Below are 23,690 nucleotides of genomic sequence, written 5' to 3' on the forward strand. Positions count from 1 at the left end.
CTATACTTGCTGGAATTTTCAAGAAAAGATCTTTTTTTCTTCATTCTGTCTCCCAAAAGCAAGATATGTGCATTATTCAGGGGGGAGAGTATGCAAGAAAACATGGGAAATTCATTAATGCTCAATATAATGCATACTACTATTACTGCAACATTTTTATTAATTTTTGGTGGGGGGAGGAAGTTAGGAATGAACTATATAGAGAACTATATTAGTTCAAAGGAAAGTCCATTTTCATAACACTAGAATGTAATCTTGGGACTCAGATTGTGTGACGAGTCGCAAAGAGCAGCAGACATTTCCAAAATCATTCAAAACGTGCAGTCGAAGTGAACAGAAGAGATGCCTCTCCTAAAACATGAATTCCTTAAATACTTTTGAATTATGAGGGCATATTCAGAATGAAAAGTTTCCAAATTACCCAAGTCACCTTTGTAAATTAAACTTTTGGCTTGTAATATATTTTTAGACTTAATTTTTTTTCTTACAGTCCCTTGTGATAGCTCTGAAATCCTCCTCTCAGTTTCCAAGTCAGAATAATGCAAAAGTGAGTATTTCTGGACTTCTGAAGAGACATTGTAGGCTAACAATTGTTTTTCCACATTTCATACTACTTAAGCAGACTGTACAGTATATTCAAAACACAGAAACATCCCTTTTCCTTGAATGTTTTCTTATACATACAAGGATACTCTTGATATTCAAGTGTTGATGCTTGTTGCCTTTGCTTTGAAACATAACTTAACATTCTAGAACAATTTTCACTCAGTTCAAATACATAAATAAGACTGTAATATAAGAATGAGAACTGAGATCTTCCTGTTAGACTTACCTGAAGGCTTCAATTATGATTCTTTTGGGTAATTTTGGAGCAATTGAATCGAAGGCCTTTTTGAAATCTTCCAAAGTGAGAAATCCTCTACCTTTTTCAATAAGAAAAAAATAAAGATGTTAAAAAGTTTTATACCTGCTCAAAAACTAAATATTAAATATAGTTATATGTCTATGCAGTAGATTCAGAGGCTCTAAATGCATTCTTTGAAGTTGTTATTGTAATTGCAAACCGAATATTTTAAGAAAATACCAGCATGCATATAGAGGGGTTAGAATAAGGAACAATCCAAAAGTGATTTTTGTACTGGCAATTCACAGCCTACTACTAAGAACTTTATTCAAAGAAACAGCAACAGCCATATTTATCTTATTTTATAATGAATTAGTTTTTAAAAACAGATTCATACCAGGGAAGCTTTCAAATATAGACTTTAAAATATAACAGGTTATTTTCAACGTTTCAGCTTTTCTTGCCATATTTCCTAATTAACAACTGCTCTCCAGTTGTATTTAAATGAATTTTCCCTTCACAATTCATTTTAAGTCCACATCTGAATATGTAACATTAGGACATCATCTAAGAGAAAAGAATCTCCATTTACAATTCCTAATCCCATTGAAAAAGAAGGCTAACTCAAACAGGATTGGCATCTCTGCACGTGTCTCTTCCCTTTTGGAAGTACTAAACCACAGCACAGTAACAGGCCATACTGCACCATATGTGTAGTGCAGTTATTTTAGCAGCTACTTCGCTGTAGTGGCGCACTATACTTAGGGAGCATGTTGGTATGGCCAAGTAGCTGCAGGTCATATGTAGATGCTGTGCGGGCCGGGAGTGGTCCGAGGTTTTCGGGGGCGCGCGGCGGGCTGTGGCCAGCAGCCCTGGCATGTGGGTCGGGGAATGCAGGCCGGCGGACTAGAATTAGGCACGGACGCTTAGCGGTTGATTAAAGATTATTTTACTTACACCGAAGATGGTTGCGGTGCAGGCAGGAAAACTTGCTTGAGTTGCGGTTACAGACAGAAAAGAAGAGGACAAGAGTTCCTTCCACGCGAACCTCTAGCCCAATCCGGTTGAAGGCTCTAAACACGCGAGCCCGTCGTGTCAACCGAAGAAAATAACTCGAAGCAGAGAGCTCTGGATACACTCACACGAAGTTTGCTAGGCTCCATGGAACTTGCGCGCAGGGAAGGGGTTCGTCGAGGGATCATTCAGTGACGGGGAGAGGCCAGAGGTTGATCAGACCCCTGCGCTGGGTTCGATAGGCTCCGCAGCGCTTAGAGATCTTCACAAGACGTGAAGTTCTCCTCCTCCAGATGGTTGTGGAGTCCTCCAACTTGGGCGGAAACCGCTCAAGCCTCTTATACGGCTAGCAAGCCAATCGCTAGCCGCCACGTGGGAATAATTTAGAACTGGCCAATAGTGGGACACAAATTTGCATGCGAATGGCAGGAACTCCTTTGCACAGTGCATTTCTCTTTGCAACTAAGAAATGCACCCTGCAAAGAAAGCTCCTAGTGGCGGGAAATAATTTAGCAGTGCCGAAGCGCGCACACATCAAATCACACCCTTGGGTTGTGACAGATGCCTGTGGATACTATGTCACTGTAATACGTTGCTATGGTGACATAGCGTCATGTGTAGATGTGCCCAGTGAGAAGCAAAGTGGAGATATCATGGGCAAAACCCAGATATAATGGGCAAAATTAAGTGCTGTTGCACTTAGTCTCTTGCGGGGGAGGTGACTTCTAAAGCTACTACATGCAGTTCAGAGGAAAAGGCTACAGAGGATGCTTGACTGGCTCTTTCCTATACTTCATACTCCACTCACTTTGTGAATCATGCTCCTGTTTCACCTGAAGTAGGAAGATAGTATAGAAAAGGACTGTGGGTATATTATATGCCCACTGCCTTGCTGGTTCTCAAGCTCTTTTCTTTGATAAGGAGAAGAAAAGGAGGAATCTATCCATCAGAAAAGAAGAACCACCACACCTAGCACTGGAATGAACCAGAGAACATCTTTCTGCTTTAGCTCTCACCCATGGGTCAGTTAGGAGAGGGATAAAAGATCCATATCCACCTTTTGGAGAAAAACTTGCAAAGTAAGTGGCATGGGTGCATGAGTGGAATAGAAGACCAGTATATGAGGGAGCACCTGTAAGCAGAGTGAAGCTGTAACCTCAACACTGCATAAAGGTAATTACAGTGGGCAGCACATATGAAAAGTTAAAGAACTTTCTTCATCAGCTAGAGAGCATCCGGTGAAATACATACACTCCTGTAACCTGCTACTGGCCTAAACTGCCTCCTGTCCCTGCCTCTGTTAAATCAGCTACCTGTAATGCTATCATTAATTTACTTCACTTGTGCAGTGCCCTAAATATTCCCAAGCACATTTTATTTTGCATTAATGCTGTATTTTGTACATTTGCTCCAAAATCTCTTAAATATTCCATGGGGAAGAAGCACTTACATTGCATGTCAAAAGCTGTGAATATCTGTCTTATTTCACTATGATACAACTGAGCCGACTTCTTTGTAGTCATAAGGTTTAAAAACTCTTCAAGTAACACACCTAGGAAGATGAAAAATGTGAATATACCTGCCCCATGAAAATAATATCAGTTTTATTTCCCCCTGCAAATATGCACAAATCTGGCAATATAACATTTGATTATATTAAGTAATATGAGAAAAACGTGGAAACAATAGTTTTCTGAAGTGAAAGGTTATATGGAAATATTCTAATAGAAGTTGATAATATTCAGTCTAATTTTAAATTCTATTTCCATTTAGCGTTTTTTCTTCTACTGTTCTTTAGCATAAATCTTCTGTATATTTTTTTCATTTATTTCATTCTTAGTTGCCAAATGTAGTTCTTTGGGCTAGGAGAGCAGATCAAAGTATCTTGCCAAAGTCAATAACACTTGCATTCCATGGATAAAGATGTAGAGGATATTACATAAATAATATATCTGGCCCCATTCCCAGCACTCTGTGATCTCTCTGAAATGCTCTATAGCCTCAGGTATGGTTTCCTAGGAGTCTCCTAATAAAAGTACACGGCTACACTGTATTGGTTCCGCCACTTAAAGAAAATGTAAAACTCATTTTTTAGAATAAATTTACCTGGTTTTTTTTTCAATTGGCTAAAAAGGACTTGGAATACAAACCTATTTTCTAAATTCTACCCTAATTAACTATATGGTATTTCTGAAAGGGCAAAGGGTTTTTTACTATGTAAATACTAAATCCTAGGTTTTAAAACATAAATCTCCACCAGAATAATTTCAATTCACAATTCCCACATAAATCTAATCCTTCTCCTCATAGTACTACACACAGCTGAAATAATTTTTGAAGGACAATGTCACTGTATTCTCCAGGGATTTTCTAAACAAAACAACATAACAAGAGCTCTGTGCTTTCCTTTTCTTACAACTTTTCTGTAACCTAATCTTCTTAAAGTGGCTTAGAAATATAGGTCCTTCAGCTCCATCTGCTGTCTCAATTCAAACTTTAAACTATGAGCATACAAGTTCCCAATGCTTCTTTCATTGTTACTTTATGAAAGCATCACACATTAAAAAACTATTAATTCTCAATTTCTAGCATTACAAAGACATGCTGTTTTTAAATACTGAGCTTTTTATAAGCATTTTTTTAACAGAGGTTGTCAAATCGCACTAAACTTGCTTGCACAAGCAATGCAATCAGATAACTATGAAAGTGAAACCTTAAAAAAAGCAAGACAGACTGCCATTCCTTTATGTTTTTCTGTTTCAGAGTAACATACCTGACTAGAAGAATAAAACACACACTTTTCCTTTCATGGAATTACTCCTGAAGTACAGTGCCACCCATTCATTGTTCTTTTAGTGACAGCAATTTATCTGCTACTATTAAAGTGCACAGAGTTTCTTCTCTACATCAAAAGGCATCCTTCTAGGTAAAATAAATCTCCAACTAATACCTGGACATATAAAAAGCCATGTCAGTGTCACTACAGTGTTTTGTTTGTTTGTTGGTCAGGTGTACCCATGCCCACACAAAAATCCAAGTAAAGAACTAATTCCCTATTTGCTTCTGGATTAAGACTCGCAGAGAAGATTCTACTACTCCTTATCTCCCCAACCACCAAATGATGGAACAGCATTAAACAGACACTGTCAAATAATGATAATAATTTACCAATGCAAATTTTGCTTACTTCCTGAATTTCTATCAGTTGGGATAATGAAAATAAACCAGTTGCTTTTATTTTTTCTCTATAGCCAGCTTTTAGCCAGCAGACTGAGTCAACTCATTTGTTGTTAATTTAGATCAAGTTTTTTAAATGTCTATATAAGCTAAGTTTTATATACCAGAAATCATGAATAAGAAGAGTACAAAAAATTGAAAAATGTATTTGAATGGTACCTGAATTTTTTTGTTGTAAAGAAGCCATCACTGAATTTACTTCCACCTGGAACAGAAAAAATATAGCAGGCAATGCAAAGCACCTTTCTTGTACTAGTGATGAATTTGGACCGTTATATGTATTTCAGTTTATACTAACTGCACTTAACTTCAATTCTGGTCTTGTAACTGTAGAACAGATTATCCCGTAAAGTATTCTGTTAAGCAATGTAGATTATTTTTTCAAAAATACAACCTAAACCTATATCAGTCCTAAAACCCATACTTGCAAGTGAATAGGCCAACTGACTAAAAGAACTATTTGTGTATAAAGTTCAGTATTTATGTGTGTGTGTTGTGAGTACTGTGCCCAAATTAGCCATTTCCTTAAACAAAGGAGAAAGTTGCTCTTTCAACAGTCAATCTTGAAACAAATCATTTCTAAAAGGATGTTTCCTTGGAACGTATATGCTAAAACATCAGAATGAGGTACAAATAAGAATGTAGGGTATTTTTTTAAACATGAGGACAAACTGGAGAAAATCTTCTGGGATCTCCCATTTTCTACCTCCATTCTTAAAGTTCCCATGTGAAGACCTAGGGGATCTAGGTACAACTACTGCAATCCAGCTCAATTTTATGAATTGGCCATGTCTTACAACAACCTTTTATTGTGTTTTGATTTATATACAGGGGAGTGGCACCTGCCCATCTGACTTGGACTAGATTCACTAATGTTTGAAAAGGTGTGCCTGAGCAACTTAATGGACATAATAAATGAGGTGGCCAAACTGAGAAAACTGATTCTATATGGTTGGGCTGGTAACTAAGCAACGTATCACCTGGTTAGGTCTGATTGCCTATGAAAGTGAACAGGACCAGCTGCCAAGCAGTGGTGACAAATGACATAATTCCTATGCAGAAAATTATTTTTTCTGTAGAAAAATAGACCGGAGATATGACACACAGCCTCATTATAAGAGTCTAAAGTTACTCTACAAAAAATAGTCAACTGCATCCTGAGGTAACTGTTTGCTTAATGCAAACAGGCTATCACTGGCTTGCCCATCACCTGGTGGCAACGGCCTACTTACAGGAGTAAGGAGCTGTGTCCTACAAAAGTAAAATCTGTGATAAGTGACTGTAATAACTGTTGCTGTTACAATTATTATTATTATTATTATTATTATAACTCCTAATTTGGTTTGGGAGTTATAAAAGGAAGTACTTCTTACTGGCCATTCTGGCAGAAAGAGCAGAAGACAAACTTCGTATCTTGAAGCAGCAGCTATATGTAGGAAGGGAACTGAGAAAGGAGAGGCAAAAGCCTCCCCAACATAGTCCCGGATACCTCCCGACGAGCCCCGATACTTACCACGGGGGCGGAGACAAGTGGCAGCTGCAGAGAAATGCTGGTGCAGGCTCGGCAGTTCTGGAGCTGCCTGAGCCTGCGAATTGGCGAGCCCCGGGGGTGGGGCCTCGGAGGAATGTGGGCTGCTCAAAGAGCAGCTGGAAGAGGAGTCAGCTGGGCAGAGGGAGAGGTGCGACATGCCAGCCAGGAGACGCAGGCGGCCACGGCCCTGATCACAGGGAAAGAAGCCCTAGAGTTAGCCGGGAAAACCTGGCTCACAGAGCAAGGAATCCGGGCTCTGGGAGCCAAGGGTCGCCAGAGAGCTGCAGCGGAGAGAAGCAGTTCTCTATGACAGGTCCGAGTGGAGCCTCCACAACAGCAGAGCACTCAGGTACTGCGAGTGGGGAGGGATGAGCGACAGCTGAGTCCCGCGGGTAGCCCGGTGAAGAGGGAAGAGCTGGCAGCAGCTGCATCAGAGCCCTATGGGGAAGTTGCAAGTACCACCAGGTGGTGAGAACAGGAGTGATTAGCTCCTAGTCAGAGGGATCCTGGGAGCCAGTATCTTAGGCGCCCGTTGGCAGATGCCTAATACCGTTTGTTTTGTTGAGAGTTATTCTAAGTTACTGTTATCCCAGGCTGGGGCAGGTTTAGTTTGCTCAAAGGTGATCCGGAGGCCAGAGGTTGACCCGGGAAAAAATGAAGGCTGGAAGGCCCCAACCCAGGTAGAGGCAGGTAGCATGGATGAGAAGAGATCATTCCAAGGAAGACTGCAGGGAGCAGCATCTTCCCAGGCCATGGATGTGGTAAGGGTGGGGTAAAGGGGAGGTTTGGAGCCCCATGAAGAAAGACCAGGGTCTAGCCCCCTTTTGGACCACCGACAAGGACTGCCTCCCGATCAATCAACATCAAAGACATGGCAGGTGAGTAGGGGCAGCACCCGTAACCGTCTAGGTGGCCCCATGGTGTGGTCTCACCCTGACATCGCTAGGGAACAAGGCACCGACCCGAGAAGGACCAAAGCCTTACAACACCTACCAGCGACAGGAACCGTAGAGGATTCTAAACTAGTCTCAAAGAATGATCCAGAGTGCTAGAGAAACTGAGCTAAGAAAAAGTATATAGGAGGTTTGTTATTTTTACTTAAATCTAGATATCACAAGAAATAAAGAAAGGAAAACAAAATTATGTCAGGAATTTGAACTATCACATGTCACTGGAAAGGTAAACTGTAAACCACAGACCTTCATAAGGTATGGTGTCTGGAAAAGAAACTGAGCTACCCAAGTGTCTGCAGTACATCTGGTGCACAAGTAGGTAACAAGCAAACTTTATGTCCAGGAAGTGTGCCACAAAAGCCAGAGAGGTAATTAGTCATGTTAGTCTGAAGTCAAGCAGAAGGCAGGGCACAGTTGCACCTTATAAACTAATTAATTCAGAGATGCATAAGTTTTGTTGCTTAGAAAAGATCTGTGAATCTCTGAATTTGTTAAGTCTATACGGCGCAACTGTGCCCTGCCCTCTACATAAGCCAAAGAAAGAGCTAGTGCTGGAGGCTAATAAGTCTTAGGAAGATTAGACTGAATAGGTTCAATATACTGAGACCCCAATAGACAAAAAGGAGAGCTCAACACAGGATCCAACACCCTATATGTTAAGAATGCTTCTATCAGCCAATATGCTGGATGAATCTTCCTCTGAGACCCATTTACTTTGCTGTTTGTAGAGGCCAGGAGGATGTGGTTGAGAACAATGACTGGTGGTGTATCATCTACAGATTGATTGGGATGCTTTTGTTACACCATTGCTTATTTAAAGGTGTTTTATCCCCAGCTTGTAACTTAATATGCTGAATTGGCATATTAATGACAGTTTAACTGCAACAGTTTGACTATTAAGGAGACTCTTTCTAGAGCATTTTAATCAGCCCAGATGACTGGGGGTGGGGAGGGAAGGGAGAAGGGAAAGAGGTCAGCACATCAGATTTCCAGAAGTGAAAATTCTTTTCAAAGAAGTTTCAGATAACTGCCTTCAGAAAACTGAGAGTCCATTTCATACTTTAGTATTCATCCCACAATACGGTGATTAGTGAAACTGACAAAACATTGAGGAAAATGCTCTGCATACAAACTCATTTTTAATTGCAATTTATTCCACCAAGATTTCATAGATTTCATAGATCTCATAGACATTAGGGCTGGAAGAGACCTCGGAAGATCATCGAGTCCAGCCCCCCGCCCAAAGGGCAGGAAGTCAGCTGGGGTCATAGGATCCCAGCAAGATAAGCATCCAGTTTCATCCTGAAGGTGTTCAATGTGGGCGCTTGAACCACCTCCGGTGGCAGGCTGTTCCAGACCTTGGGGGCTCAGACAGTAAAGAAATTCTTCCTTATGTCCAGCCTGAAACGATCTTGTAGTAGTTTGTGACCATTCGACCTCGTCATCCCTTGGGGCGCTCTGGTGAACAAACGTTCCCCCAGATACTGGTGGTCACCCCTGATAAACTTGTAGGTGGCCATCAGATCACCCCTGAGCCTGCGCTTTTCCAGGCTAAAGAGCCCCAGGGCTCTCAGCCTGTCATCGTAGGGTCTGCTTCCCTGACCTCTGATCATGCGCGTGGCTCTTCTCTGGACTCTCTCAAGCTTCTCCACATCCTTTTTGAATTGTGGAGCCCAAAACTGGACGCAGTACTCCAGCTGCGGCCTCACTAAGGCCGAGTACAGGGGGAGAATGACGTCCCGGGATTTGCTTGAAAAGCATCTATGGATGCAAGTCAGCGTTTTGGTCGCTTTACTAGCCGCAGCATCGCATTGCAGGCTCATGTTCATCTTGTGGTCAATGATGATCCCCAAGTCTCTTTCTTCCATAGTGCTAGCCAACATAGCACTGCTGAGCCTATAAGGATGCTGCAGGTTTTTTTCCCCCAAGGTGGAGAACCTTGCATTTATCGGCATTGAACACCATCAGATTCTTGTCCGCCCACTTGCTGAGCCTGTCCAGGTCAGCCTGGATCACCCGCCTGTCTTCTGGTGTGGATGCTTTGCCCCAAAGTTTGGTGTCATCGGCGAACTTGGCCAGTCCGCTTCTGACTCCAGTGTCCACATCATTAATGAAGATGTTGAACAGTATGGGTCCAAGGACAGAGCCCTGGGGGACCCCACTGGTCACAGGACACCACGATGAGTGACTTCCGTCAATTACTACCCTCTGGGTCCGACCCCGGAGCCAATTTTCCAGCCAGTGGATCGTGGAGGACCCAAGGCGACAACTGGCCAGTTTCTCCAAGAGATGATCATGGGACACCAGATCGAAGGCTTTTTTGAAGTCAAGATATATGACATCAATCTCTTCTCCCTTGTCCAGGTGATAGGTCACCTGGTTGTAGAAGGAAATGAGATTGGTCAAGCAAGACCTACCCGCAACAAACCCGTGCTGGCTATCCCTTAAGATGTTGGCATCGGCCAGTCCATTAAGGATGGCCTCTTTAATAAACTTTTCTAAGATCTTCCCCGGGATAGAAGTCAGGCTGATGGGCCTATAGTTAGCCGGATCCACTTTCCTCCCTTTCTTGAAGATAGGCACCACATTGGCCTTCTTCCAGTCTTTGGGCACTACACCAGAGCGCCAAGAGTTTTCAAAGATCCGCACTAGAGGCTGGGCTATGATGCTCGCCAGCTCCTTGAGTACCCTGGGGTGAAGATTGTCAGGGCCAGCTGACTTGAAGGTATCCAGCTTCTCAAGATGTTCCTTCACGAAGTCAGCATTAATGGAGGGCAGGGAATCACCCTCACCCGGACTTCCCGGACTGCCCGAGATAGTGAATCCAAGGCAGCTATTGTGTTGGTATCTATGTGCTGACAAAATATATAGAAATCTTATTCTAGGAAAAATGATTGGTCTCATTTCTTCCAATTTTAACCCATCATGGGCATAAGATCTAATATTTTACTAGAAATTTTATTTTAATAGCAATTAGTTTGCAATTCCTGTTTTACAATTATTTTTATAAAAATAGTATTTTATTTAAAATGTTTGTCAACATAGGTAGATAAAATGATTCTGAAAAAAAACAGAGTATAAAGGCTATCCTGACTGTATCTGGTTAGCACAACCACACTAAGAAATTCATTGCTTACTTTGTATATCACCCAATAAAGCGTGTGACATCCTGTGACACCAGATATTAGAAAACATAAAACCCCAAAATTTAACTTTTAAAATGCATATGACATTCTTATAATTTAAGAACAATTTTGTATTTGAAATCAACATTTTGTATGCAAATGTTTTCATGTTATTGCATGTAACTTAATTTTTTCTCTGAAAAACATACTGCTTAGGCAAAATCTATTTCATTTTTAAAACTAAAGAATGTTGTCATGTTTCCTTTTACACTGCATAAAACGTTTTTACAGGTGAATTTGCTTTGTATGCAGCACTTCTATTTGCAAATCAACATTATTGTGTTGCTTTGCACTTGAGGAGACAATTTTACCTCAACCTGATACGTGTCAATTACCTGCAACCAATTCCTGTTGCCCTGGAAAGGAGCTAAAAGAACTTGCCACCATCTCAGGATGTTTTGGACATTTGGAGATCAGTGTTGTTACTGTAGTCCCTGAGTATAGTCACTTGGGCAAGATCCAATACAGTAGTTAGCCATCTATCCACATTTACTGGTCTGGCAGCAAGAAGTTCTGACAACAGAGAGGTATCAACACCAAGCCACCAGAGCATGTGTACATCCATGCACTTCTGGCAATACCATGTGGTTTCACTATAGCATATACTGCCAGAGCATGAAATACATTCTGGGAAGACAGTAGCTGCTAAATGTACTTTGCAGCCAACTAACGGCACATGAGTGTGTTCAAACTCCTTTAGCCAGCTCCTGGCAACAGAAGACAAACTCCACTCAGGTGGAGGTGGAGTACTTCTGTCATGCTGAATAAATTTAGTACAAGTTGCTTAACACTTAACTTTTAGGCATCGTATTAGTGTATGAAGAGACAGTGTATCCTTAGACAGTGTATGAGGAGAATTAGGTATCTCAATCTGATCCAAAACAGCCAGCAAGCTAAAGAGGGAATCATCTAGCACTAGAGTCAGCAGGGAAACACTAAGAACAGGGGCATGTCAAATCCATTCTTCAGGCATCTTAGTCAAGGTAGCAGCAAAATGCATACACCCTCTCAAGACTGCTTCTGTACTTAACATTAAACCTTCCTGGAGGAGGGACAAGAACAGCCTACCTTTTAGATCATAGCACTCCCTCCCACATGAGTGTCTTAACCACTGACCAGGATGTCACATACTGTCTTCTGTTCTCTTTTCTTAGCTTCATAAATCTTGCATTCCTTTCTACATTCAATAGAATGGGAAGAGGGTTCAAGGATTCAGCAGATGCTCTCCTGACGTGTGAATTACAGGTTTGAATTCTCTAAGGAGGAAGAAGCTGAACCCAAGCTTCACATCTCCTTGGCAGCAGTGGTGATTGTCCAAACCACCTCATTTCTCCTCCAGCTCTTCATTAAACATAGGGACAACAATAATAGTTGTCCCTATATTGTATGTTGAACCCAGTGGTGTTGTATGCATTTGGGGAACACCCATCAAAAGAAGCCTGTGAGGGACTGCTGGCTGAGGACAGCCTATCTTTTAGGCCAGGAATGGGCAAAATACGGCCAGGGGTCAGATCTGGCCTGCAGGGCCACTAAACAAATTTAGAAAAATTAATATTTATTTGCTGCTGGCTGCCTGTCAAAGATGACAAGAGCCAGGGGCAGCAGGACCCAGGGGAAGCCGGCAGTAGGACCCAGCAGCAAGGCCCACCCAGCCCTGCCCCACCAACCAAAAGCCCCTGCCTAGCAGAGACTTCTGACCTGGGACCATGCTTCCCTGCACCAGAGAGGGAAATGTGGCCCTTGACAGCTTGCCAAAACTTGGGAAGTGGCCCTCTGCCCAAAATAATTGCCGGCCCCTGTTTTATACCGTGGATGATCTTAAACAGTGCTGTAGCAAAGTGTGTGTGTGTGTGTGTGTGTGTGTGTGTGTGTGTGTGTGTGTGTTGGGGCGTGGGGGGGAGGGAGTGAGGAGCCAGCAGGTTGACCGCCCTGGGTGCTGAAGCGAGGGGGCGAAAACAGGTACTGCCAAGCCAGGGGAAGGCGCAGGACAGAGCTGCAAGCAAGTCATTTCCAGGGGCGTGGGGACGGCAGCTCCTGCTGCTACGTGCACTTTCAGGCAAGGATGGGGGGGAGGGGCATATGCCCCCCAGAGCTGTGTGGGGTGTGAGGGTGGACTGCTGCTGTGGCCTTCGCCCCAGACACCAAACATCCTTGCCATGGCACTGATCTTATGCCACAGGTGAGCAAAATACAGCCCCTGGGCTGGATTTGGCCAGCGGCGGGTCCCTTAGTCCCTCCAGGTATAGGCACTGCCCGTCAGTGGCGCCTCCTGCTGCCCCCTGGACATGTAGCGGAGCTGGGGTACCTCCGTGGCTGGACTGCCTTTAGAGGCAGCCCAGGTTGGGGTGGCTCCTCCCGACTGCTGCTGCTATGACTCCAGCCCCATGGTACCGTCCATGCTCGTGGCCCCAACCCAGCCTGCCCCATGCCTGCTCAAGACTTGCCCACCCAGGCTCAGCAGTGGCAGCAGCAGTGGCAGCTGGGCAGAAACTGTTCCTTGGCATGGAAAAAGCGGCCCCTCCCCTTCACCAATGCTACGCCCTTCCTGCTACAGCTGCCCAGAGGCTGCATCTGCTCTGCATTGCCACTGCTGCCCTGCCCAGAGGCAGTGCTGACAGTGGCAGAGATACAGGGCAGCCCAGCATGGGCTCTGGGTGGCTGCAGCAGGATGGGCCTGGCAGCAGTAAGGGGGAAAGGCAGTTTCTGCCCAGCTGCCACCACTGCCAAGCTTGGGTGGGTAAGTTCAGAGGAGGCACGGGTGGGCCGGGCTGGGGCTAGGCACACGGGTCCACCGTGGGGCTGGGGCCAGTGGAGGCAGCAGATGGAAGGAGCTGCTGCTGCCTGGGCTGCCTAGAAAGGCAGTCCAGCCATGGACCCACCCCAGCTCTTCTACATGTCCAGGGGGCAGCAAGAGGAGCCACGGATGGGCAGTGCAGAGCAGGCATGGGGCATGGTGGGGTAGGAGTTTTGTGCATGGGTTCTGGCTACTCCACTTCTGCCAGGGTAAGAACAGGCATGGGGCGGGGCTGGGGCTGTGAACTGTTGGGGGTGCCGGTGAGGGACTGCAGGGTGCTTGGGCTCTGGGCTGTTGCAGGGAAGGGGCAGGTGCTGACCAGCTGAGGGGGGCATGTGTGGGGGGGGCTGCCATGCACAGCCTACCATACCCACAAACCCTCCCCTGCAAACCGGACGACCACACCCTCCCCCACACAAACACACACCCCACAAACACTGCACCCACGCACACCCTCCCCAACACAGATCAGTGCACATCTGGGGAAGCCCCACTCACTGCTGGGCACACATACCCCACCACACACATTCACCACCCCCCCATGCCTACCGCACACTCATCCCCCCACACCTCCAGCCACTTTCTCCTCCACACATCCCACAGTCCCCCCACAAACCCCATACCCACCTACGCACCTCCACAAACGCCCACCCACAAACCGCCCATACCTACCAACTACACATACCCCCACACCCCACATACACACCCACCCACAACCCTCCACAAACCCCATACTCCACGCCCCTCCAAATCCCACCTGCAATATACAAGAGTAAGACATTATTTTGAGGTAAAAAATTGGATGATGGGGCGCACCCAGAGAGTAGTGGTGGACAGGTTGTACTCAACCTGGCGAGATGTGAGCAGTGGGGTACCTCAGGGCTCGGTCCTCGGGCCCGCACTGTTTAACATCTTCATCAGCGACTTGGACGAGGGGGTGGAAAGCACGTTGTCCAAGTTTGCTGATGACACTAAGATGTGGGACGAGGTAGACACACTTGAAGGGAGAGAGAGGCTGCAACTAGATTTAGACAGACTACAAAAGTGGGCAGATGAGAATAGGATGGGGTTCAACATAGACAAATGCAGGGTGCTGCACCTTGGGAGAAGCAATCCCCAGCATACATACAGGCTGGGGAGTTCCCCTCTTGAAAGAACAGAGGTGGAAAGGGATCTTGGAGTCATTATTGACTCCAAGATGAACATGAGCCGCCAATGCCAGACCGCAGCCAGCAAGGCCAGCCATACCTTGGCATGCATTCAAAGGTGCATCTCAAGCCAGTCCAGAGAAGTGATACTCCTCCTCTATGCGACTTTGGTCAGGCCACAGTTGGAGTAGTGTCCAGCCTGGAGAGGGTTCAGAGGAGGGCCACCCACTTGGTGAGAGTGCAGCAGGACAGGACCTACGAGGAGAGACTGAGGGACCTGAACTTGTTCAGCCTCAGCAAGAGAAGGCTGAGGGGGGACCTGGTGGCTGCCTACAAGCTCATCACGGGAGATCAACAGCAAATAGGCAGAGCTCTTTTCTCCCCAGCACCACCTGGGGTGACAAGGAACAATGGTCATAAGCTGATGGAGAACAGGTTTAGGTTAGAGATCAGAAGGCAATATTTTACAGTTAGGGTGGCCAAAATCTGGAACCGACTTCCCAGGGAAGTGGTCCTCGCCCCTACCTTGGGCAAATTCAAGAGGAGGTTGGATGATCACCTGTCTGGGGTCTTGGGAACCCAGCATTCATTCCTGCCTGTGGCAGGGGGGTCAGGCTAGATGATCTGTTCAGGTCCCTCCTAACCCTAGCTACTATGAAACTATGAGTTATGATGTAATCACCTCTATATACACCACACAAACGCATGCAAATCAAGAAAAAATATTTTTAAAAATAAAATTAAAATATGTTATTGTGGATGTTTGATAGTTAGTATATAATGTTTTTCTTCCAGTTCCAAGATGGTAAACCCCCTTCCCAAAAGGTGTACTTCAAGGGGAAATGGGAGGAACTTCTGGTGGCAAAGGTCGGGGCTAGAGGGGTGGGACTTCCTGTCCCAAGATGGTGACCTGGTGCGGGGAACCTTGCAGCCCTTGACAGCTCACCAAAACTCGTTAAGTGGCTCTCCAGCCAAAATCATCGCCCACCTCTGTCTTGGGCATAAGCAGAGGGGCAACTCCACAGCATACATACAGCCTGGGGAGTTCCCTTCTTGAAAGCACAGAGGCGGAAAGGGATCTCAGAGTCATTATTGACTCCAAGATGAACATGAGCCGCCACTGCCAGACTGCAGCCAGCAGGCCAGCCATACCTTGTCATGCATTCAAAGGTGCATCTCAAGCCGGTCCAAAGAGGTGATACTCCCCCTCTATGCAACTTTGATCAGACCACAGTTGGAGTACTGCGTCCAGTACTGGGCACTGCACTTCAAAAGGGATGTGGCCAGCCTGGAAAGGGTTCAGAGGAGGGCCACCCGCTTGGTGAGAGGGCAGCAGGACAGGCCCTACAAGGAGAGACTGAAGAACCTGAACCTGTTCAGCCTCAGCAAGAGGAGGCTGAGGGGAGACCTGGTGGCTGCCTACAAGCTCATCAAGGGGAATCAACAGCAAATAGGCAGAGCTCTTTTCTCCCCAGCACCACCTGGGGTGACAAGGAACAATGGTCATAAGCTGATGGAGAATAGGTTTAGGTTAGAGATCAGAAGGCAATATTTTTACAGTTAGGGTGGCCAAAATCTGGAACCAACTTCCCAGTGAAGTGGTCCTTGCCCCTACCTTGGGCAAATTCAAGCAGAGGTTGGATGATCACCTGTCTGGGGTCTTGGGAACCCAGCATTCATTCCTGCCTGTGGCAGGGGGTCAGGCTAGATGATCTGTTCAGGTCCCTCCTGACCCTAGCTACTATGAAACTATGAAACTCTGAGTACCTGAGGAACTTTAACCTGAAAAAGACCGTGTGTACACAGTAAGCTTACTGTACCTAGCGGTGGTGTTGCCAGGCACACCTCCTAAACCAGAAGCAGTGTAGTTTAACAGGAATGCTGGCAGACTAATGAGTATGGTGCTTGACCTGCTAATTATTGCACTAAGTCAGCAGTGCTAATCAACCCATCCAATGGTCTGTGTAAATACAGCTACACTGTTTCTGTTTTAGAAGGCAGCCTCTGCAAAGTTTCATGGAATGTTTGAAGCCACTGTAGCTGAGCATTGTGAGTTTACTGTATATAAGACTCCTCTAGAGTTTGGGAACATTCAGAGTTGGGTGATAGATAAGCAGGGTCATCAGGATCACAGTTCTGGACTTGGGCACCTAAATTTTCCCTAGGTCCCATTTTAAGGGCCTAAATTCATTATTAGATCTGATCCAGACTTATTTGGGAGAAGAGAGTTACCCTTTGAGCTATAGTTTGTTCTGTAGGCAAGTGTTTTTTGTAGCATTTAGTAAAGTTCTAGTCTATTGCTTGTCAGTTATCTAGTCAAGGGAATTAACACTTTCTTAGTGGAAAAAAAGATTTTTTTTAGCACTAAAGAAACTAAAGGGGGATGAGGGGGGGAAGAACTGTCTGTGAAATACAGTTTTTTCTTTTAGTCAGCTCTTTTGTTATATGGTAAACTCTTGTTAACTTGCTACTCCAGGCAGAATGCAAATAATGACAAATGTTTAGCAGTGATCAATTATCAGGAGTTCATACTTGGGGAGGGGTAGCAAAAGAAGGGCCAAAGGAGAATTGGACTAACAGTTAATTATATATATATATATATATATATATATATATATATATATATATATATATATATATATATATATATATAACTGTAGTGGTGAATTACCAGAGTTATCTGTGCATATGTAAACATATGCAAATAATAAATGTCTGAGAAATCCACTGTCACGGCAGGGTCCTTCAGGAGGGCCGTGATCTCCCTGAGGTCCCTCGCTCCGTGTCAAGGCCGGCCCAAGGCACCCTCTTATTCTCGCCCGCCATGTCTTGCTGGTAAATATAAGGTTGGGAGGCTGCCTATGACTCCCTGGGCACGGCTACTCGGGACCTCTGTCCCCGCGGTTCTTCCGGACTCCTGTGGTCTCCCGGTATGACGGGTGTTCCCCAAGCACCCCAGCCTTATGGGCTGCGCGTGGCTCCTACCACCCCTAATACCACGCCCCAAGCCTCGCTGATGTGAAAGACGTAGGTGTGTCTGCATGCCCGCTTCCCGGGCCCTTCTTCTATAATATGCTAGTCCCCTCTGGGACGTCCTCTCAAGCCGCCGGTCTTTTAGGCCCACCACACCACTACCCTCTCTAGTACAGGCTCACCGCGCTGCTACTCCCCGTCCTCTCGGGGGCCACCGCAGCACCTTGCCCTTCCCTGGGATGCTGTACTGCTAACCCTTTCTGTCTGGGTCCACTGCAGCACCCTTCCCCTGTCCTGGGTTCTCCACGGTGCTAGCCTGTTACCGGGCTCGCTCCTCCTGTCCTGGGTTTCTCAATCGGGCCCCTCTTGGGCTCCTCAATATCACCCCGCTGTAGGGCTCCTTAGTAATCACCCCTCCCTGGGGCTGGGGTCTATGTACCCCGCAAGTGACGTCCTTGCTGGTGTCTGCTGCACCCGTCCTGGGCTTCCTAATATGGCGCTCCCCCTCTTCAGGGCTCGCCGCGCCCACCTTGGGCCTCTCAATAGTCCAATATGGCGTTCCCCCTCCTCGGGGCTCACCGCGCCCACCTTGGGCTTCCCAATAAAATAGCCCCTCTCTCTGGGGCTGGGGTCTACGTACCCCGCACACAACCCAGGGTCTGTGCTCCCCGTCTGCAACCCACCGGTTGCACCCGCAACCCACTGGTTGCGCTCCTCACTGTGAGCTGCGCCCTCACTGGCGCTAAGGTCCCCACACCACTGGGGTACCTATGAAGATAATGCGCCCTCTTGGTGCTAGACTGCACCCTCACTGGCGCTGGGGTACCCCACCCCTATCGGGTCCCTATGAGGACAGTGCGCCTTCTTGGCGCTAGGGCACCCCACACTCTCTGGGGTCCCTATGAGGCCTCCTCCAACCCCTACAGCCTCACCCAAGCCTCTGGCGACACTAACCAAACAAAACACAAGCCTCCTGGCTGTAACTTAACTTAAGGCCACCTGGCTACAATAACCTAGCTCCTGCGCCACAGAGCCACCATCCTTCAGCCTGCTCGAGCATTACTCGTATCTTAGCCCCGTGAACTCCTGCCTCTCTGGCTGCTGGCAGGGAACTGCCAGCCTGGCCTCAGCCCTGGGCTTTATAAGGGCCAGGCCCTGCCCCCTACAGGCAGCTGGCTCCCCTTAGTTGCTCCGGCAACCCGCAGCTGCGCTTGTTACTCTGGCAACCCGCAGCTGTGCTCATTAGGCTCTGCCAGGGCTCTCTCCCTGGCAGTTTCTCCTCTCTAGGAGCAGGCACTGAGGTGCCCTGCGACATCCACCTTGCGCTTGAAGCAGAAAGAAGTTAGGTTTGCAAGAACTTATTTTTGTTCATAAGAAATGACAATTTAATTTGATTAAGCCTCACTAAAAAAAATAAATGGAGTAGGTATATATTAAAACATTCATTTTTATCTCATATCATATTTTAAAGAGAACAAGGCTCACTACACTCTCCCTGCCCCTCGGGCCCACCTTACACACCTGTTCAGAACAAGAAATAAATTTGCCAAATTATTGTGGATGTGATAATCTTCCCAGGGAAAACCATAACGATTTGGTCTTTTCAGTTTATGCAGTTAACAAAGCATGAATAGAATCCTGGTTTTGTTAATAAGAGTAAAAGCCCATCTTTACTGAACCTATTAGATGCGGTATTCCAAGTAGCAATATAACCTTACAAGCTTGACAGTAAAATAAGTTATACCTTTGAGGGTTTGTAACCAAACAGCATTACTACAGCAACCTTGAAGTCCTCTCTGCTTAAATATCCTTTGCTGTCTTCATCACATGCTGCAAATACCTAAAGACAGTAAATTAATTTAAGGTAAAAAAAATAGCACACCTTCCCCACAGCTATTTGTATTTATTAAAACTGTTAGGGGTGAACTGATAGACATTTTGGGGGCCGATACCGATTACCGATATTTAAGGAGGCATATCGGGCAATACTGATCTGATTTTCAATACAGCTGTGTGCAGCTGGTAAGTCTGTTGTGGTGAAAGGGGAGGGGAGGGGTGTGCGGGGTAGGGCAGATCAACACCTCCTGCAGTGAGGGAGGGGGCAGGAGCAGGGGTAGGCGCTGGCCAGCCGGGGTGGGGTGGGGCACAGGACAGAGCTGTGCCTTGTCAGGGTGGAGGCACTGCGCGCACCCTGGGATAGCACCGGGGGGGCCCTGGATCCACGCAGGGCAGGCTGGAGCCTGGGCTGCATTGGGCTCTTCTTGGCGGAGGCTGGGCTCGGGGTGGTGGTGGCAGCGCTGGGAGGGGGGCTCTGGAGGGGGCTGCAACCGCCCCAAATTTTGCTGTAGCCCCGCTTCCAGTGCCGCTGCCACCCACCCAGCTCAACCCCTGCTTCTCTCCATGTTTTGGGTGGATGGCGGTGGTGCTGGGAGCAGGGCTACAGCAAAATTTGGGGTGGCTGCAGCCCCTTCTGTAGCCCCCCTCTGCTGCCGCTGCCTGTCCCAAACCCAGCTCACGCTGAGAAGAGCCCGGCACAGCCCCAGCTCCAGCCTGCAGCCCAACCGCTCTGCGTGGATTGGGGGGCACAGGCCCCACCCCCCCACGCCCTCCCAGGCTGTGTGCAGCAGTGGGAGTCGCCTTCCCCCTGGATGAGCCATGGCTCTGTCCTGCATCCTGCACCACCCCAGCTGGGCAGTGCCTGCCCCCTCCCCACAGGAGGCGCTGATCTGTACCCCCATGCCCTCCTCTCCCCCACCCCAGGTCCAACACAACAGACTTACCACCTGCATGCTGCTGAGCTCTGATCCTTGCTACCCATGCGCTGCGCGCATGCACAGGCATTTATCAGCCAAATTATCAGCCACTTCAGGCTGATTTCCGATGCAGCCAATTTTCTTTATATCGGTACCAATCCGACATTGGAATGATGTATTGGTGCACCTCTAAAAACTGAATGCAAGAGAAATAAGATGGCTGTCGATATGGAATAAAAATTTGTATTTAAAAGAGGTAGCTGCAATTTAACCACATTTCTGTCTGAAAAATGTTGCATGCCAGGAGACTTGGGGTTAAATCTATTGGCTCATAAAGAAAACAAAATATTTGTGCCACCTAAAACAGATTTGTGGAAGCAAACTTCCATAAATTAGGTACTAGAAATCCTAAACTTCTCTTGAAAGCTATTGAGCACTTTTAATGCCTACTGAAGTGATCATGCAGATTTAAGCCATAGACAGATTAGCATCTCAGCAACAAAAAGACCTTTGCTATACTACCACTTAGGTGGGAGGTTAATATGCATAATAAACCTTGAATCACATTTCTAATGAGTAGTGTAAGACTGATGTTGCAATTGTGGTGCTCCAAAAGTTATGTGCGGCAAGGTTTTCTTAGAGCTGTAACTTCTATCGGACAAACTACAGCTGGGAGAGAGTTAGACAAGCTTTCAAAAGCAAGTTCTTCTTCAGGTCTGATCACAAGGAGCCAGACACTGTGCTAGGCTCCTTGTGATCAGACCTCAGGAACAAGGTCTTGCATTCAACAGTTTTGTCCAACCTTCTCTCAACTACATAGTTGGCCCAATAAAAGTTAGCACTCTGAGAAATCCCAACTCTAACAAGTAACATAGAAGTGATACAGCAGCCCTAATGGTACAGAAATTATGTGAAGAAACAAGAGTTTCTTAGGAAATTTTCTGAGGGAATTTCTTTCATAAGAACTTTAGTAAGAATTGCTGATAATCTGTGGAATAATCTCCACATTTATCTGTTGCTGTATTTAGGGCTGTGTTTAAGAGAGCAACAAACAAACAAACAACCCGGAACTGCTCCCTGCAACGCTAAGGGCTTTGAAGACAAAAAAAGTGACACAAAATAGGTGGACAAGTTGCACCGCCAGAGTCCACCTGCCTGCCTCACTGCCTAGCCAGGGTTGCGGCACCACGAGGAACCTGCAGCACGATGACGCAGAGACCCGCTGCATGGCCTCGGCCCTGCCGCCCGGCGCACGCCCCGCTCCGCCCACGGAACCGCCCCCGGCACTCGCACAGCCCCGCCGACCCGCGCAACGCCCTGCAGCGGGGCCGCCGGACGGAGTCACTCTCACGCCGGAAAAATGGGGCTCCAGCTGGAAAGAGGCAGCGGCCGCCGAGCCGCGGAGTGGAAACGTCTCACGGCTCTACGGCTGGTCTGAGGCCGGGCCCGAGCAGCGCCGCTCCCCGCGCAGGGCACGGGCTGGGCCAGGACCGCGCCTCTCGTCGCCGCCGCCCCGGTCCCCCACCTTCAGCCCACACCCCGAGCGTGGACTAGCCTCGCTGCCTCGTACCCGCGCGTAGCGCTCTCTGTCGCCCGCCCGTGCGGAGGCTGCGCACATGGCCGGAGCGCGCCGCACTCGGGCCCTAGCAACCGGGTCGCCGGCAACTTCTGCGTGACAATCGCAACGCCACTTCCTATTGGCTGAGAGCGACACAAGGACGCCATTGGCTCAAGAGAAGGCCTCGCCCCCTCGTAGGCCTAGCGAGTCGGGAGGGGGCGTGGCTGCCCGGAACCGGAAGTGGGAGCCCGGCTCCGCGCGGACGAGGGCTAAGGTGAGCATCTTGAGGTAGCAACAGCAGCGCGGTGCGGGGCCGGGCCGGGCCGGGCCGGGCGCCGGGGTTCCAGCAGAAGCGTGGCCTGCGCAGCCGTCAGCTGCCGCCTGCTTCCCCGGTGGTGCGTCTAGGGGAAATGCCGGCCCCGGCTCCGCGCCGTGAGGCTGGCTCCGCTGCAGAGCCGGGCCTCGCCTCCGCGCAAGCGCGCGGGAATGGCTCCAGTTACCGCCCCCGCTTTGGGGGCTAATGGGGCTTCGCTGCCCTGGAAACGCGCCCGTTTGGATGAGCTTCGTGTCCCAGCTCTCTGGCTTTTTATCCCAAAGCGCCTGCCTGGTGCACAGTTAAGGCGTTGCGGGATCTGATATACGATCCGCAGGACCTTGCCGCGCCACGGGTGCATGGCAGGTAGCGTGATTGTGGGCTCCAGCATCACATCCTGTTGTACCTTATTTCCTAGGGGTTACAAGAAATAATGGCCACAAGCTAGCAGAGAGCAGATTTAGACTAGACATTAGGAAGAACTTCTTCACAGTTGAGTGGCCAAGGTCTGGAACGGGCTCCCAAGGGAGGTGGTGCTCTCCCTTACCCTGGGGGTCTTCAAGAGGAGGTTAGATAGGTATCTAACTGGGGTCTTCTAGACCCAGCACTCTTTCCTGCCTATGCAGGGGGTTGGACTCAATGATCTATTGAGGTCCCTTCCGACCCTAACATCTATGAATCTTATTGCTGGTGCAGGGAAGCTGGGGATCATGATCTCCGTCTGCACTGGCAAGTAACGGGTTCCCGCAGGTGGGAGCCTCGTCCGCCGGTCTGGACTCCCAGTCACAGGGGTGCACATGGAGGGTGGCTGCCTGCCGCTGATGGGGTGCTGAGCAGTGGGGGCAGACCTGGCTGTACGTTCAGTGAATGGTGTGATAGGAATCAGCCACAAAATTATTACACACTTTTTGTGGAATAACTTTGTGGCTTATTCTTCATTTCATGACACCATTACTTGTTTTAGCATGTGGCCCCCTAACAACTTAGGGTATGATTAACTGGATAATCATGTCTCGAGTGTAATCTGTGGCAGGGGCCTCAGTGATGCCTAAGGAGGCTTAGGGACTGTGGTGCTGGAGGTGCCCTTCTCATACACTTGCTTTCCCTTTGTTAATAAGGCAGGTGCTAACCCGCCTCCACCCATTCTTTCCTTCTGGATGCATTTAGATGTAGGATTTCTCCAGAGAGGAGGAGTGACTTTATAGCTATGATGGTTCAGAAATTATGTGAGAGGCAGGCATTTTTTAGGGTGCTATCTTTTATGGATGACCTGATGAAGAATGTTTTGCATTTGAAAACTTGTCTAACTCTGACAGCTATACAGCTGGTTCAATAAAAGATATTGCCCTAAGATAGATACCCTTTCCTTTAGGGAGAAAGCAGTTGT

The 23,690-nt window shown here is 47.5% G+C and overlaps 2 protein-coding genes across 20 annotated transcripts in view; one reads left to right on the plus strand and one right to left on the minus strand.

Moving 5' to 3' along the window:
- The window catches only part of EFCAB11 (EF-hand calcium binding domain 11), a 150,457-nt gene extending 128,323 nt beyond the window's left edge, over positions 1 to 22,134 (minus strand). For 12 of the 14 annotated variants that reach the window (XR_002088460.2, XR_009460245.1, XR_009460243.1 and 9 more), the window contains exons 1-5: positions 22,003 to 22,134; positions 19,424 to 19,519; positions 5,255 to 5,300; positions 3,309 to 3,410; positions 833 to 923 (exon numbers count right to left, since the gene is read on the minus strand). Coding sequence is in view for 9 of the 14 variants with exons in the window: in XM_019481676.2 (XP_019337221.1) it covers positions 833 to 923; positions 3,309 to 3,410; positions 5,255 to 5,300; positions 19,424 to 19,519; positions 22,003 to 22,050 (383 nt within the window). In the remaining 5 variants the exon portion in view is untranslated. Of the gene's footprint in view, positions 1 to 832; positions 924 to 3,308; positions 3,411 to 5,254; positions 5,301 to 19,423; positions 19,520 to 20,459; positions 20,629 to 22,002 lie in introns of all 14 variants that reach the window. The other 2 variants (XM_059723166.1, XM_059723172.1) reach the window with 2 other exon arrangements.
- A 44-nt stretch (positions 22,135 to 22,178) lies between these two features.
- Positions 22,179 to 23,690, plus strand: part of TDP1 (tyrosyl-DNA phosphodiesterase 1) — a 121,201-nt gene continuing 119,689 nt past the window's right edge. For 5 of the 6 annotated variants that reach the window (XM_014596502.3, XM_014596508.3, XM_059723164.1 and 2 more), the window contains exon 1: positions 22,179 to 22,264. The gene's annotated coding sequence lies outside the window, so the exon portion shown is untranslated. Of the gene's footprint in view, positions 22,265 to 22,645; positions 22,670 to 23,690 lie in introns of those variants that run through there. The other variant, XM_059723163.1, reaches the window with a different exon arrangement.

This window comes from Alligator mississippiensis, chromosome 2 (genome assembly GCF_030867095.1).
Source record: "Alligator mississippiensis isolate rAllMis1 chromosome 2, rAllMis1, whole genome shotgun sequence".
Lineage (NCBI taxonomy): Eukaryota > Metazoa > Chordata > Crocodylia > Alligatoridae > Alligator > Alligator mississippiensis.